Source organism: Typopeltis vanoorti, chromosome 1, assembly GCF_054136105.1.
Source record: "Typopeltis vanoorti isolate ZY-2024b chromosome 1, IOZ_Tvanoo_1.0, whole genome shotgun sequence".
Taxonomy (NCBI): Eukaryota; Metazoa; Arthropoda; class Arachnida; order Uropygi; family Thelyphonidae; genus Typopeltis; species Typopeltis vanoorti.
The window spans coordinates 46,117,457-46,136,190 of record NC_143549.1 but is presented as its reverse complement, the minus strand read 5'-3'; the positions used below and the strand labels follow the sequence as shown (position 1 = coordinate 46,136,190).

At 34.2% G+C, this 18,734-nt stretch overlaps 1 protein-coding gene across 6 annotated transcripts in view; it reads right to left on the bottom strand.

The window, feature by feature from the left end:
* Nucleotides 1-18,734, bottom strand: part of LOC150109944 (mitogen-activated protein kinase 14-like) — a 354,973-nt gene that overhangs the window by 52,422 nt on the left and 283,817 nt on the right. Inside the window, exon 13 of one of the 6 annotated variants that reach the window (XM_090397323.1) lies at nt 6,920-8,048. The exons of the other annotated variants lie outside the window; for them this stretch is intronic. Within the exon in view, the coding sequence (XP_090253449.1) occupies nt 7,999-8,048 (50 nt within the window). The 3' untranslated portion in view covers nt 6,920-7,998. Of the gene's footprint in view, nt 1-6,919; nt 8,049-18,734 lie in introns of those variants that run through there. 6 annotated transcript variants of the gene reach the window in all.

Here is an 18,734-nt window from a genome sequence, read left to right as displayed (position 1 = left end):
GGCAGTATGTGTGATTGTTAGCTCAAGAAGCTAAAAGGAATCCCGTTGAATTTTTTTTCTATACATAACCAGTAGAAGAAAGAACGATTATGGAAAGATGAAACTAGGATGGAAATGGTAGAATGAACAACTACAGAGAATAGTGGCAATATCTTAGAGGAAGTGGTGAGGATGAGGATCTGGGAGTAACTGTGGATAAGAACCTAAAATTTTTGGGACACATTGCTAGAATCATGAAGATAGGATAACAGATTATGGCCAAGATGCAGAGGATGCTAACCATGTAGAAGTCTGGATGTTATGATTCCACTATATAAGGCTTTGATTAGGCCACATATGGACTATTGTGCACTGGTCTCTAGAATTGAATATGAAGGCATACTGAGAAAATGTAAATTGCAGAGACTAGTGTAGAGGAGGAGGGGGGAGATATGATTGAGACAAAAGTTATTAAGGGATTGTTATCATATTAATGTGGATGATGTTTTACATAGAATGAGGGAAGAATAAAAAGAAAACAGGTCATTTGTGGAAGCTATTTAAGGAAGGTATGAGCAAGGGAATGAAGAGTGGTGGGTGACTGGAATGCATAGCCTGAGAGTGTTGCGAATGCAGAGACACTGAATATATTTAAATCACAGTATGATAAACTGTGTGGATGTGTGTGTAATAGTGGGACCTTACATGAATTACTTGACTCCATGGAGGTCTGATGATGATAATAAAATATTTATATTACAACTGAATGAGTGAATAAAATTCATTCCAATATAAATTTTTCCTTTAAGTATGTTTTCAACATACCAAGTTGACAACTTGGCATATGTTGAAATTGCAATTTCACTTGCAGATTTGTAATTAAGAGGTTATGTTAAAAGTCATATAACTAGAAGGCAATCTTAACACAACCTGTACGTATGCAGTGTTGAACCAACCACGTATATTTTTAAGAGCAATTGTACATGCAAGAGTTTGTTCAATGTGTAGTATATTAGTAGCATGATGGCAGAAAGTTGAGAAGAAAGAAAAGAACTGTCAAAACTAGATTTGAAAATATGCAGATTATATCTAGGAAATACATGACAGGAGAGGCTGTTTGACATGAAAGCAACAGAGGGAACAAACAAAGTGGAAGAAAAATTTGTTCTGTAAAATCAGAGTGTAAAATGTGAAGGTATGATGCAGCAAAACTTAGGCTATTATTTATTTCATGGTATTAACTCAAGCACATAAGGACAAAATAAATAAGGCAAACTTGTTAAGCTGCTCCTTTTTACAGTCACTGAAGGCACAAAAGTACTTATCACAGACATGAGGTACATCCAAGCAATTGTGGAAACAATTCCAATTGTAATCAAAAAATGAACTTCCTCACCTATAGAGCTAGATATATATAGGTAAGCTATAGTCCTTAAGATGAAATAAATCTTAAGATTTCCTTCATCTACATATTGTCTATATTTTCTTTTTCTTTTCTCCCCCCCCCCCCCAAAAAAAAGATTGACCTTTGCAAACATTGAATTAAAATATCACAATGGCCACTGAAGAATGGCTTAGAGATCAGAATTTGGGACCATTGAAGTAGATATTCTAAAAGTTATGTCCATTTATGTAAAACAATTCTTATATTCCAAGGCAACAATATCTATATATTGTCTATATTTTCTTTTTCTTTTCTCTGCAAACTTTGCAAACTTGATTGAGTTAAAATATCACAATGGCCACTGAAAAATGGTTTAGAGATCAGAATTTAGGACTGCTGAAGTAGTTATTCTAAAAATGACGTCAATTTATATAAAACAATTCTTATATTCCAAGGCAACAATGCAAAGACAAAGATTATAATTCCATAGCAAAAGAAATCAGATTTGAACTGCTAAAGGCAAACATCCATAATACAATTAGTAGAATAACTGGCAAGTGAGACCGGATATTTGATAAGTGGTTAGGAATGTAGTAATCTATAAACCACACTATAAAGGCAGGGTCCTGTTCTGATAATTGATGGATCAGATACTTGAAATACAATCAACTTCTGGTATAGCACGCAAGAGTAGAGTAGCTGAAGGGACATTGTTTTGAAGATAAATTTTCCAATAAATGGTAAATTACTGTATCTGATAGAAATGTAAATTAGTGTACAATTAATAATTCAGAGCTTAAAAGTAATAGCAAATGCTTTGGCATCTCCACCTTCTGGCTCAGCACAACTAGAAAAGCTGAACAAGAGGTAAAAATATTTTTTTTTTTTTTTTTTTTTTTTCAGGTGAATTAAGTAATAGCAATCAGAAAAAGGAATGTGTAAAATATATTTGCCACTAAATGCAAAATCAAACTTCTTGAATGGGAAGCAATTCACAAGGTAAGATGGACAAATTTTAAAAAATAGTAACTGGAGAATGCAAATTTTTATTTTAAAGCTCATTGCTAATGCAGACAGCAAAAAGAGGAGCAATTTTTTAAATCTTGAGATGAGGAGGATAATCCATATGAAGAAAACACTGGCTCTAGTAGTATAATACAGTCCAGAATCAGAAATGGAGAAAATTTATTTATTTTCTTGAAAATAGAGGTAATAAACAATACACATCTGCTGGATTTGTTTCAAGAAACAGACTTGTCATTACTAATATCATGTTCCAAAATATGTATAAATGCATATAAACACACAAAAAAAGTTTTATTGATTACAATTATTAAGGAGTTATTTATAAGAATCAAAACTAGATAAGTGAAAGGTTATGATGTCCATAAGAAATGCTGAAAACTAACTGGAGATTCCGAATAATGTTCAAATTGTTGAATCCTCCTTGTAATGAATGTCTGTTACTAGGTATCCACCTGGACAGTGAATGAAATACATCAATCCCCCGCCCCCCCAGCTGTTAAACCTTTTCTTAAACTCATTCACAACTAGATGTGCTCACTACTTCAACATGCAAACTGTTTCACTAATTCACAGCTCTATGAGAGAGAAATCTAGCTCTTACCCCTTTCTTAACTGCCTACAAACTTAACTTCCATGGATTCCCCTTTCTCCTCTCCCTACTTTTTATATAATGAAAAGTTTTATCAACTGATATCATATGCCCTCTCAAAAGTTTATAGATCTTTATTATATCACCTTTCTGTCTGTCTACCAGTGTCTGTAGTCCATATACTCTCAATCTATATTTCATAATCCCATCATCTTTGTAACTTCTCTGTAGCCTTTCCACAGCTTTATCTCTTTGGAACCCAGGAGACCAAATCTGCATGCCATAGTCCAAGTGCAGTTCTATCAAGGCTTTGTACAGAGGCAAAATGACTTCCACATCCTTACATTCAATATTTGTTTCAATATTTGTTTCAGTTATATTTGCAATTTTTGTTATGTGACCTTTTCAATCCACCATAACTCCAAGATCGCTAGTCTTGATCCTTCTAAACAATAAGATATGAAGATTTATTCAGACACTAAGGATCAGGAAAGAGATGGGAAAGCAATGGTATTCAGTGATATTTAATGTCAAGGGGAGTGGATGTGAGCTATTTCAAAATGGCTCAATGGACAATGAGACTACACACATAATTCCAAAGAAGACTTTAGGAAGTAATGAGAGGATTTTTTTTAAGTATGATAAAAAAAAATAATAATAAAAGAAATAAAATGCTAGAAACCTAAATAGTAGAGAAGGAAATTATCCAGATATATAAAAATGCTTTTGGGAGTACTTGCTAAAATGGGTAGAGCTATAATGATGGCAATTAGTCATCTACTAGATTTCTAGTCAGGGCAATGGAATAATCATTACACCAAGTTTAACATAAAAATGTGCATAAAGATAGATTATACTGATTACATTTTTATTGACAATGATATCTAAAGACTAATTGTAGTCATGAGGATACTAAAACATTTGTTCTTTCATTAATAAGTACATATTCTTTAAAATGTAGAGAAAATGTAACAAAAGTTATGTTCAAATGTTGCTAAATAAAATCTGTGACATGATTTTGGGAAGAATATAGAAAAAATCTGAGTTGAAATTGCATTTGAAATGTGGAACATCTTAATTTTTAAGGTGCATATTGAAATGGCAGATACCAGGAACTAAGTTTCTTCATCCTGCAAAACAGGCAAATCAGCCAAAGAATACAATCTAACACACACACAATACAAGGTTTTATAGTCTTAGTTTCGTCAGTCATAATTCACACCAAATCTCAGAGTGGTTTAAGATGTAATTACAGGGTACCTGAAAGAGGTGGCTAGCAACGCTGGTTGATGGTTACGTCCTATTCGGGCAAAATAAGAATGATTGTTCAACTTAAAATAACAATTTGTATTAGTTTTCAAAATAATTAAAGTTGAACAACTCTCAGATATAATGGTAGACTCAAATATAAAAATATTACTGGGGAAAATTGGCAAAAGGTGAGAATTTAAAAAAAAAAACAAAAAAAAACTTATACTGCAAAGGCAAAATTGGGGGAAAAAAAGCAGTTTATAAAAAGAAGAAAAAATCATACAAAAACTAGTAAGTGCATACTCTTTGAAATGTACAGAAGCAATGTGCAAAAATGTTGGTAAATAAATTTGTGGCATGAATCTGGGAAGAATACAGAAAATAAACCATAATGGTGTCAAAATATTATGGTTTATTACGGGCAATAGTAGGACCACATTCACAATAAAAATATCACAAAATTTGATATTATTAATATAAGATAGTATGATCAATTAAACAGAATGAAAGATTAATTCACAAATAAGTATGAAAAAGCAAAAAAATTATGACACAAAAAAGCTCTGTTAGAAGTGTTTAGAACAGGGCTTCTTAAACCCTTTTCCACTCGCGACCCCCTTTTCGCCCTAGAAATTTTTATGCGATCCCGGGTATATAGGTATATAAAATAGGTATACAAACTAAACATTTACTGATAATAAATCATAAAGAAATTTATTTTAAAACAATTCTTTGGTATACATATATTTATTTAAAGACGAAACCAAATTTGCATACTAATGAGATGGATGTGCTTGTTTATTTTTACATAAAGAATTACAATACAATAGTTCTCGCATCTGAGACAAGGCAACGTTTGTTGTCTGGCAGCATTTGTTGGCATTGTGTGGCATGCACAGTGCAAAGTGTGCATGTTGTGTGTTCAGAACCAAAGCTGCAGTGAAGTCGCGCAATGCAACATGGGCAAGCACTGCCAGACAACCTTGGAGTCATTACACGTTTGATTTTGAATTAATTTTTGGTCATTGCACGTTCACAAACCTTTTACTATTGCCAAATATTTTGTGACCCCCACATTCAGTTATGAGACTCCATACAGGGTCATGACCCACAGTTTAAGAAGCAGTGCTTTAGAAGATCAATTCAGAAAGCAATTATTAAATGTCACTTTTGACCATTATAATATTTGTTACACTCTGAGGATATACTACAGATATACCTGAAACAACAGAAAACTGATGCCAGATACAAGAGCGTAGACGGGTAATGTGAAATAACAATTTTCTTTTGAGCAGGACAAAAAAACGAATTATCATAACTCAAAGGGAAACTGTCAGAATTTAAGAAGAATAAAGTGAACAGCTTTCAGAAATGGAAATATACAAATATTATCTTGCATTTCTGGTTCAAATAAACATATTATTGGGCACAAAAGTGAGAGTTTAAAACAAAACCAAACTTTAGAGCCTCAGTAGTAAACCATGGAAGACTCATGAATTAGTTCTGAAAAAGATGAAACACACACACACACACACACACACACACACACACACACACACACACACACACACACACACACACACACACACACACACACAGGGAGAGAGATCTTTAATGATAATTATTATAGGGGTATCTCCATACAGTCGAAAGACTCATCATTATTCATTCACACACGATACATATCATACTTCTTAAACTTATTTACCATTGGGGCACTCACAACTAATTCTGACAATCCATTCATCATTCACTACTCTTTGAACAAGAACCTAGTTCACACAACTTCCAGGAATGAATCCTTGTTCTCTCCTGTTTCTATCATGTCCTCTGCCTGTCAAAAAATCTCTGCAACCCATTTCATAGGGAGAATTTCCACCCATGAGTGGTTGTAAGCAGGGCTACAGAAATACAACTTAAATCTACTAGCTAGAAAAAAAGTTTATTTGCCCAAGGTGATGTTAAAAAATAAATAAATACATAAACTAAACTTCAGCTGTTCAAAAAACATATCAATGAATTACACCTATCTCTCTCTCTCTCTTGACTGTACATGGTACTGATGTGCCACACATCCTTCATATGTGGAGGTCAAATAAATTTAGAAAGACATCAGAAGAGAAAGAAATAAGATGATTGGAGCTCAAAAAATAAGTGCTCAACAGAACAAAATTGTTGATAGAAATGTAATGAAATCTTACTATATTGCATTATCATAGTATCATATATACTCGAGAGAGTGTATTGGGAAACAAGCAAGATTTTTGATCATTTACTGTACTGCGCTTTTCTAGGAAAAGTGATGTCTGAAGGTTTATAAATTATTCAGTGAGCATAACATACAATGCAGTGTTAATTCAGTGTATGCACGTGTACTTATACAACATCATCAATCAATGATTTATAGGTTGGTCATCAAAATATATATTCATTTTGTCTATTTGAAAGAGTATCATCATTCTTTCTATTTACTCTAATAAGAAGAAAGAAGAGAGGAAAGTTTCATGACATATGAACTTTTATATGTTCAGTCTGTGGCATTTAAACAGAGCATGTGTAGCTAACTTTTCAAAAATTAAAAATCTGGCATGTAGTAGACAGAAAATTAATTCCAAGTTTCAGACATGATGAAATTTTCACTGATTTTTTTTTTTTTTTTTTTTTTTTAACTTTTGTATTAAGACAGGAGATGCATTTAAAAATAAAGTTTATTTGAAATAAAAAATATCTTCAATTGAAGAGCAAATTTAAGTTAATTCTACATTTTGAATAAAAACTGCTTATCACTCAAACAGTTTAATGCTTTATCAAATGTTTACAGAAAAAATACCAATTTATGTACAAATTACATGCAGTATTAAAATTATCATGCACTATTTACACGTATAACTAACTTATGACCAGTCAGTCAGTGTATAAGTTTAAGTTTAGTACATTAGCAATTTCAAACAAAGAATGTCAATATTTATTATAAATGTCACAAAAGTTGCAGATGATCATGAAACAAAAATAATATGCAAAAGACAAATACTTAAAAAAATGTTTCTAAAAAATTACTAAATGTACTCTTAATTTTAAATCTCAACTTTTCATATTTTTCTTACTTCTACACTTAAAAAGAAATCAAACTAAATAAACATGATAAACTTCTATATGAAACATGAAGTAAAGTAACTTTTATGCAGGTCTAGTTTACAACACAGGCTAACTTGTGGCATACTTTATAATTTAGATAGTGTTTCATTTATAAAAATTCTTTGTAACAATTCCAGTCCTTCTGATTTCTTGAATATTGTATCCTTTATTACCATGATTGATATATAAAACAAACAAAACTAATGGTGTGCACTTCAAAATTAAAACTGTGGTGAAAATAGCAAATACATACTGCTAATTATTTCTTTCTTTTTTTTTTTTTTCCCTTCATTATATGTGAAATTTTGTCATTCAACCAGTTAATTTTCTTGGAAAAACAATCTATTTCTTCCTTTCTCTAAGCCCAGTTATTATATACAACTACCATTATCACCATAACTGACCTCTCATATTAGTATATTATTATACAAAGGATCTAAAAATGTATCCAAATCCAAATATTCAAAACATATATCAGAAAGGACTGGAAGAGTCCAGGACAATGCTACCATCCCCAGTATAAAGTGAGATGGTAACAATTAAGATGAAGCAACTTGAATGAGGCAACTCCTTCAAATGAAAAGAAATGAAAGCAAAAAACTGATCTTCCGAAAGATGCATCTTGATTTAAACTTCACTCAACTGGTTGTGGTTTAAATGTCAGCACTTCCTCATAGACTAGCCCTATAAAAAAATAATGCATTATTACTTTTTATAATAATTAATTTTCCTACATTTTTTGAATCTAAGGACTCTTCCAGTCCCGTGCAGAGATACAAAAACCATACTTTTTAAATTACAATATAAAACTTGTCAAATACTGAGTGACTTTAGTTAAGAAAGCAAGCTTGATAACGACCGATTTGAACCTAGATCTTTCTAACCAAAGGGCAGTGTCACTACAACTGCACTGTGGAGGTGCTTTATTCAATAATACATGCAAAATATTGCTATCACAGTATATTCACTGGATGTCATAACCAGTGGTATCATATATTTGGCATACATGGTCACTGGGAAAATCAATTTACTTTGTGGATAATTAAATGAAATATACAGATGTTCTAAGAGTCCAAACCAAACCCACTCAAGTTAATTAACTTGACTAGTTAATTAACCTGTCATTTGAAGATCAGATAACTGAGAGATCACTATTTTTTATTTTTAAATTTTATTTTTCCCACAAGAAAGCAAACTACTGAAGTATTTTAATTTAAGCTATGGAGTGTCTTATTTTATAAAATGAAATATTTTATTTTATAATATATAGTAAAATTCCTGAAATGCCCAAATGTCAGTGGTATATTATGCATACACTTCTGAAAAGCATATGGGCTTGAGGTTCATGCAGCAGAATTTTTTACTATCAAAACGACAATTTTCAATAATATTACTTTTCAATGATAAACATGAACATATGATTAATTAAGCAAAAAATAATTGAATAGGTAAATAAACAGATTGTATTCAGCAAAGAAAGTCTCAACAAGTAATAGATGAACAGATGAATTTCATTGCACAATGTGAAACCACCATCCTACTTATGGAAGCCCTGAAGTAGTTCAAAAGAAACAATAATATGTTTGGTCTCTAGAGCTAAGGTTTCAAATTATCTAATCCATAACCACTCACAGAACTGATACAAATGTATGAATTACAGGTAGGCTAATGGCATTTCATGGTGAGATTCATAAAAATAAAATAAATAACTTAAGCATATAGGCTATGATGTGAGTATTATTGCAGATGATAAACTTCTATTTTTCTGGCAACCATAAAAATACATGAAAGCACACAGCCATGTAGTTGGTGAGATTAACAGAAGTCTCTTACCAAGATAAGATTTTTTTATCTTAAAAATAATTTTATCAAACACCATAATTTATTTTTTTGAAACATTTTACTGATTTACTCATAAAGTACCAAATAAATCCAGATTTAACCTAATAATTTTGTTTTCACAGAAAGAGAGAAAATTTCCATCATATCATCTGATATATTTTGAACAGTTTCTACCTTTTTCTTGCTTGGTGATTTTTATACATATTTAGGAGAAATATAACACAAAACTCATATTTAGAAACAAACTAAAGCAAACAAAAGATTGGTTTAGCTAGATACTAAATATCTTAATAATGAATGCTTCATTATTAAGAAATTTAAAAAAAATTCTTTTTGATTACTTAAAAACTTTGCTTTTATCTAGTATTATACAAATCTTAAGTGTGATTTCTTCTAAATGGCAATCAAACAAGATGCTTCCAAAGATATAAAATATATATGTCTCCTACAAATCGATATTAAATTTTGAAGTTTGCTTTGGCAACAGTATGGCACTTAAAGCATTTAAACACAGAGCTACACACAGTTCTAATGACAGCTCTTGAAACTGAGCTTAGGTATTTTATTTTTTATTTTTTACACTTTTTTATTTTTGCCAATGGCTATAACTCCTATAAAATAGATAAAATAACACATGCATTACCCTATCTCTTCTGCAACCAACACATTCATGAATGTGTTAGTTGCAGAAGATGAATGATGGCAGCTAGTTGCCATCATTCATTTTCCTATTGATCAACTTCATATTTTTGTCCTGGATCTTGCATCCTTCATCTTGGAGTGTATCAAGTTCCTTGTGGCTGCAGTTGCCTACTTTGGACAGACCTGGTAAATAGGTTGACATCGACTTTAAGAACACAAAAATTACATTCATGATCAATCGAAAGTTAGGAGTCTCAAACCATGCTCTGTATACTCCTTCACACACGTCTGAGAAACTATTTAGTATTACTTCCAAGTCTACATGGAGTCTAGACTCATTGCAGGATGTCAAACACTCAAAGATCCCAATAACTGTTGTACCTCACCTTGAATACCTTCACCAGTCACTCTGGCAATGCATTCTCTTCATTCACAACCCACCAAGCAAAAAAAAACTTTTCACACGACCCTTGTACAGTTTCCAGGGATGACTCCTCGTTCTCACATCATCCATTATCCTTTGCAATAATTCTTGTGTGTTTATATAGGATCCTCTCACCAACTTATGTCTCAATCATATCATATCCCCACCTCCTCCTACCCACCAAGCTCTGAAGAACACATTCCTCCAATCTGTCCTCATAATGAATATTCCAGAATCCTGAGAAGTCTTAGTTTACCTCTGCACTCCCTTCAATATTTCTTTTATTACGTTGGAAGTTTTTTACCACTTGGTCAGACTATAATAAATTTAGTTTAATCCTTTATTTAGTATTACTAAACTACCACTTTTCCACTACCAAGTGGGAAAAAAAACTTCCAACATCTTTCTCTAAATAGAGAGTAATTTAATAATAAGGTGAAACACCTTTTGGCAACTCATATAGGTAAATATGACCTCTCCATTGCTTCCACTTTAGTATCACCACTTCTGGATCTGGCTCCTGCTGACGAGACCTCAATAAAGGTCGAAACTGGTCTGGGTAGTGCCCTTCCCTTAATGCATAGCATTATACATGTCCACAAAGAGATGTGCTTTGCATTATGGGAGATACTAAGACAAGTAGTGATGAGAGCTTGGTCCACCTTTATCACGAGTTGCCTCAGTCCTGAAGATACTTCAGGTGCAAACTTTGTTTGCTTACACTTGGATAAAGGATTAAACTAAATTTTTTTATTACAATATAGCCAAGGTCACTAGATCTGCACAGAAATCAAAATCAGTTCTAATTAGTGCCTTATACAGTGGAGTTATCGCCTCCTTATTCATACATGGCAGCATTCTTTGCATTAATAGCAGCAATTTTCTAGGTAACTAACCCTTAAAAGTTTTTCATGTGTTCCCTGAACTTCAGTTCTCTATCCCTCAAAATTCCTACATACCTTCTCCACCTCCTGAAACAAATTTCTCCAATGTGGTAAGACTCATTCTATCTTCTCTAGATAAAGTGCATAACTTTACACTTAGCAACACTGAAATGGCATCTCTGTTCTTCCACCCAAAGCACCAACCTATTCAGATTCTCTTGTAACAACTCATTAGAACTTTGACATTGCTCTTCCTAATTTAGCAACATAAGCAAACAACTGAATATATCACTGATATAAAATTAAACAACAGTTGTCCCAAAAAAGAACACTGTAGTATTCCACTTGTCTCCTTTCTTTTTTAGGATGGGATATCCCCCATATACAACTTGTTGGTCCCTATCAATCAACTATCCCTGTAACCAAGCTATCAAATGGTTATCCATCTCCATCCTGCTCAGTTTCAACAATAGTTCATCATGCAGAACTGGATCAAATGCTTTAGCAAAATTCAGATAAATCACTATATAAGCATCTCCTTTGTTTGATACCCTAGTCATCCTATTATAAAATGTATTCAAGTTACTAAAGCATGACCTTCCTTTAAACTTATGCTGATCTCTTGAAAGATTCCATTCTCATTAATTAAAGTTTGTATTCTGTCTTTAAAACCTTCACCACTAAACTTGATACACATAAACTGGCTTATAGTTTGACACAACTACCGACATGGCTTCTCCCTTATGCAGTGGCACTATTTTTCCTTCTTTCTACTCTTTCTGGTGTTGTTTCTGTTGAACAATCAATTCAAGGGCACTGCTAGCTCTTTTAAATGTGCCCTCATATATGTGGTGATATCCCATCCAATCCTGCAACCTTAACATCAAGGTTACTTAATATTCTAAAAACTCATTTTTGAATTGTCGGTCATCTGTCCTCCTTCCTATTCACAACAATACTCTTAACTCCCTCCCCTTTCTACATGAAATACACAAACAAAATACTCATTGAACATTTCAACTATATCTGCTTGTGCTCCATCTCCAGCAATTAAAATCAGTCTTTCATATTCATCCTTTCTTCTGCTAGAAACATAACTGTAGAATTCTCTTTGCTTTACTGCTTCTGCCAATTTCCTTTCATATGCCAATTTGTCTTTCCTCACTACACTTGTCACATTCCTAGGCTGCACCTTATACTCCTGATGGTGCTAAAGGGTACTCTGTTCTTTATATTTCCTCCATAATATACTCTTTCTCGGAAGGCTCCTCCATAGTTCCATGATTCATCATTTCTCTCCTACTTTATTTATCCTCTAAAACAGGGGTTGTCAACCTTTTCCAGTGGCGTACCACTATATTTAATTCAAGATATTAGATGTACCAGTAAGCAAATCTGTTTTCGTACCACCCAGCAGTGGCTCACGTAGCACCAGTGGTACGCATACCATAGGTTGAGAATCCCTGCTCTAAACCGTAGGAATATAATCTAATATTGACACAAGTAACTGATTCTGAACCAAGTTTCAGGAACTGCTGATTTCTCCTTCCTTCAACTGATCAAGCCACTGCACAGCAATATTCTGTTTATTTAATTTATTATAGTTACCTGCTCTGTAATTCCCATATCTCTTTTGTTCTATGAAGCTTGTATTTACTCATGTGTCAAAACCACATGATCACTCTCCCTAGTTATTATTATTATGTGACACCTACATGGAGTCCAAGGACTCATTGCAGGAAGACACTCTACTCTACCTCGCCAAATACATCTCACCCTCTCCTCTACTACTTAATTCTCTTACTATCATCAACGGCATCTACTGTCCATCATCACCAAGAACAGTATTTTTTGTCTGTAAATTGCTAGTGTTCTGAAGGCCAATTTGTCTGTGCATGGGAGGAAAAACTCTAGTTTCTGGGAGAAAAAACCCTGCTACCTCCGTATGAGATCGGCTAACTCACCTTCAATTGAAAAAGCCCTATAAGGATTCCCCTTGTAACGACAAGAATCGAACCCAGGTCTTTTCCAATTGAAGGGCGCAATGTTCCGCTGTTCTTCCAATTGCGCTACAGAGGCAAAAATAATTTGTGGCATCTTAGTTATCATTATATGAGACAATACTATTAAATTTAACAACTGGATCTCATGTGTTGCTTCAACTACATAAGAGAGCTGTCTCTAAGTAGCTCAAGGAATTCGAAACTATCATACATTATTTCCTACTTATAGTCAATGCTTCCATAGTTAAGGTCATTCATAATTATTAGTGCTCTCCTCTTGCTCATCAGTCTCATCTGTCTGAACATTTCAAAATTATCTCCCTCTGAGTTTCCTGATCTATAACAACATCCCACCAAATGAAAGCACTTATGAATAACTAAAATCTAAGCCTTTATAATAATATACGTAAAGTTCCAGAGGTCTTGTTTTAATCTTAAATATAAAGATAGAATTTATTTCTGAAATATGGAATATTGTTTGAAATATGTGATAACTCTATATTAATCTGAATTAATACAATATAAGTTCCTAAATATGCTTATTTATTACTTGCTGGTTTGATACTGCTACTTAGTTTTGAATAATTTTTCTCTTTTTCTATACAAGTATTTAAACATTATATCCATATTCATTTATTATTTCTCTATTCTATTTTATCTGCAATTGTCACTAAAACTGCACCTATGCTAGTGAAATGCTTTATGTGCTGTACAAATTTGCTGTTGACTACCTATTTTCATAAATTTATCACAACTAGTCTTAAAGAGACTTACTGTACATTTACTTATACAAGAATCTGCATAAAATAAAGGATAAAGATATCAGGCTTAATACCACTTTCCTTTCAAAATGCGATCCATACAAATTATATTACAAACTTTGTCCTGTCCTACATTTAATTTTACACCAAACCATCTTCCTATATATCCTTGAATTCTAAAAGCTGACTGACAACATAAGGATATTAATACAGAGCAATATTGCTCTGTATTAATTAGTGCTCTCCTCCACAATTTCTCTTCCACGATTTCTCTTAGCCTCTTTTCCTATATACTTTGCATATATCTTACCTAGCATTTTCAATATACCAACTTTAATATTTTTAAAACATTTTTCATGCATACTTTTCTTAACAATGTGATTATTCATTTTCATTTCTCAGAACTAAATGATGGCAATTATTGCTATTTCAAACCTCTCCATATACTCTTGTAACCTAAACTACTCTGAATTTATCACTATCGACAATAAAATGAGCATTTTCTTGAGTGTTCTTTCCATGTGAATCTAAGCAAATCTACAGTAGAGTATTGTGATAATAGTGAACAGTCATATTCTAAACAGAAATCCAGCAGATAATTAGTATTGTTATTAGTCATCTTCTTCTCAAAATTTTCCTAAAACATTTTTATATGTTTGGAATTAGTTTTCTTGTTTGATATTTACATACCTGTCTGGCAAAAATCAGCTTTTAGATGTTTTAAAGGAACATGTAAATATTTAATAATTTCTCCAGTACACAACTGTTAACACATGTATAGAAAAATATATTAAAAACTCCACTATCTTTCCTCAAATGTTAGACGGACATCATCAGGTAGCATATGTTTAACTACCTTGTATCTTAGTCACAGCTGAGTTAACAGAAGAACACGCTATTAGATTTCAAACAAAACAGAGAGCTCCTGTAATTACAAAAATTAAAAACAGCTCATTTCCCAGAACACTTTAAGACTGAAATTTGAGATTAAGATTTGGATGATGTCATAAAGCAACAGAAAATCTAAAGCTGCACTAAATCTCAAATAACAAAATAAATAATCCTAAACATGGATAAGGGTAATGCTACTGTAATTCTAAGCCATTCAAAAATATTAAAAAAAATAAATAAATAAAAAAAGACCATCCTTTTTAAAGACTGGTCTACTTACAGCCGACTAAACTATAATCCAACACACAACCCCCAACAAAAAAAAAAAAGGACTTCCAAAAATCAATAAAGAGGAAGCACTGCTATGCCCAATTATAGATGGCACAGCCTCATCCACATATAAACTAGCCAAAGTACTCTCTCACATTACTGGCAACATCTCTTCACACAAAAACTCAGCCCATTTTAAGTCCAGTATACAAGACCTCACCCTCATCAACACAAACCTAATGGTCAGTTTGAAGTCTTCTTCTCATTATTATTATTATTCCAGATGTCCATAGTCAAAAGACTCACTGTGGGAGGTTCACCATAGACAACACAGTTTATCATATCACCCCTTAAACCCATTCACTGTCTGTACACTGACTACTATCAGGCAATAAACTCCATGGTCCAATCATTCGCCATTTCCGTTTGCAACTTCCATGGATGTTTTTTTTTGTCTTTGTTACTTCTCCACAAACCATGCTATATGAAAAATCCCTCATGTCAATCCTATAAAATACCTCTCAATAGTTTAAATATCTCAGTCATATCACCGCTTTTGTCTTCTATCCATTAAACTATATACTTTGAATAACCTCACTCAATCTGTCCTTACCACTAACAGTGTAGAATACTGATATCATTTCATGTTGAGAGGCTTATACGATGGTTAAACATGATAACTAGTATTTAAGCAATTGACAGCGTATACTAGAAATATAAATTAAATAAACTTTAATATATACTTTCCGATATTTCGGCAAACGTCACGTTGCCATCTTCTTGGGAACTTAATACAAAGACACATGCACACAAGTACTACATAACAGCAAATGAGAACTGAAGCTAACGTTTCCTAAAGTCCTGATGGTGCACCCTGGTAGGCTATATTGGTGGTTCTTGGCCTTTGGACTGAAGTTCTGATAAATGTTTCCCAAATTTGGGGCAGTCTCATGCATCCAAATTTGTTGAGGTTTGGCATGTTCCTAAGGGCTGAGGCTGATTCCATGAATAGTCTTTCATACTTGAACTTGCTGCAGTGTATGACTGTGGCTTTCTTCCATCTTATTCTGTGGCGAGTATCCAGAGGGTGGTCTCCAAGCATAGAGTGGCTGTACTGGTGAAATCGGATGTAATCCTTGTGTTCTGAGATTCTGATATTTCCTGTCCTGCCTGTTTGGCCAAAGTAAGACAATTTACAGCTGCAAGGGACCTGGTATACACCAGGTAGGTCTAGGGGAAGTGGTTGGTCTTTAGTGGAGCAGATAAGGGATGCCAATTTTCTATGTGGTCTGTAACAAGTGGTTAAGTCATGTTTTCTTAAGATTTTGTTGATTTTTTCCGAGGTGCCTCGGATGTAAGGAATGGTGATGGATTTAGAGTAATCTTTTTTGTGAAGGGTAGGGGGGGTGGGGGTTGTGGATAACTGGATTCAGTATTTTCTGGATTTTTTTTGGGGGGGGGGGGGGGGGGTAGCCATTGGTTGAGAAAGTGTCATGGATGTGATTTAGTTCAGTGGTTAGGGCTTGATCATTTGAACAGATTATTTTTGCCCTGTTGAACAGTGTCTTAATAACTCTATATTGTTGTGTGTGTGGGGGGGGGGGGGATGATGGGATTGTTGGTGAATGTATCCCCCTGTATGGGCGGGTTTTCTATAAACTGAGAAAACCAAGGTTCCATCAGGTTGGCGGGTGACTAGTGTGTCTAGGAAGGGGAGGTTATTGTTTTCCTCTTTTTCCAGGGTGAACTTGATTCTAGGGTGTTGGTTGTTTAAGTGTGTTAGGAAGGAGTGGAGTGAATCCGGGCCATGTGGCCAAATAGCAAACACATAATCAACGTAGCTATTTGGCCACATGGCCCGAAAAACCCCAGAAAAACCTACCATATGGTAGGTTTTTCTGGGGCTGAGTTTTTGGCTTGCTCTTCAAAAGTCTCCATAAAGAAGTTGGCCAAGGGTGGGGAAAGCGGTGAACCCATGGCTGTCCCCTCTATCTGTTTGTAGAATTTTTCCTGCCAAACGAAATAGCCTGAGTTCATTGTAAACTGAAATAGGGCTGAGATATCAGGAAGAAATTTAGCTTGGATTAGCTCTAGGATTTCTTTGAGGGGTACATTCATGAATAGGGAGGAGACGTCAAAACTGACCATTATGTCATTATGTTGCAGTGTAAGGTTTCTATAATGGCTTTGAAGTGGGCTGAGTTTTTTTTATGTGTGTTGGTGTGTTGCCAGTATAGTGTGAGAGCGCTTTGGCTAAATGCTTGGCTAGTTTGTAAGTGGGGGAATCAATGACATCCACTATGGGACGTAATGGCACATTTTCTTTATGTATTTTTGGGAGCCCATATATGCGGGGGGGTCTAGAGTTATAGGATTTTAGTCTGTTGGTAACCTCTATAGGCCAAGAAGTAACCTTCTTAAGGAGCCTATGGAGTTTTCTAATTTGTGAATTGGTGGGATTGTAATTAATGGGGAGGTAAGTGGATCGATCTAATAGCAAAGCCTTGAGCTTACCTGTGTAGTCATTAAGGTTGAGTACCACAGTGGCGTTCCCCTTATCCGCTTTGGTGATCACTATTTCTTTGTTTCTCTTCAATTCTTGTAGTGACTTGTATTCACTAATAGATATGTTGGATTTTGGAGGTTTTGTTTTTTGAGAACACAGGCTACATCCAATCGAATATCGTTGGCGATGTGGTTTGGAAGTTGGCGAATTCCGCGTTCAATTTGAATCATTAATTCCTCAGCCGGTAATTTCTTAGGAGCAATGGCGAAGTTGTGACCACGTGACAGAGCGTTGAGTGCTTCAGGCTTCAAGACAACTGAAGAAAGGTTAACTACAGTGTTGATTTGTAGTTTAGGTTTGGACACCGAGTTCTTTATTAATTTATCAAACTTGTTGATATGTCGGCTCCGTATTCATTCGAATTCTTTATTAGCTGCCGTACACGAGATGTCATGTAGGACTGACCAAAGCTCGTGATTAAGCGTATGTGAAAGCTCATTCTCTAGCGCTAAAATAGCTCTGTTTATGTCGGCTAGGGAACCGCGTGTAGTGGTAATTTGCTCCCGAAGTAAAGCCTGGCTTGCCCAGTTGTAGATACGGAGAGCTTTCTGTGAGATGAAGCGGTGTTTAAATTTTACACAGTTTGGGATAACTTGATTATCCCGGCAGCGTTTTAGGAATGCCAGACGGTTAAGTTGTCTGGATAACTTAAGCTTCAGTTGGATGTAGCCTGTGTTCTCAAAAAAGCAAAACCTCCAAAATCCAACATATCTATTAGTGAATACAAGTCACTACAAGAATTGAAGAGAAACAAAGAAATAGTGTTCACCAAAGCGGATAAGGGGAACGCCACTGTGGTACTCAACCTTAATGACTACACAGGTAAGCTCAAGGCTTTGCTATTAGATCGATCCACTTACCTCCCCATTAATTACAATCCCACTAACTCACAAATTAGAAAACTCCATAGGCTCCTTAAGAAGGTTACTTCTTGGCCTGTGGAGGTTACCAACAGACTAAAACCCTATAACTCTAGACCCCCCGCATATATGGCCTCCCAAAAATACATAAAGAAAATGTGCCATTACGTCCCATAGTGGATGGCATTGATTCCTCCACTTACAAACTAGCCAAGCATTTAGCCAAA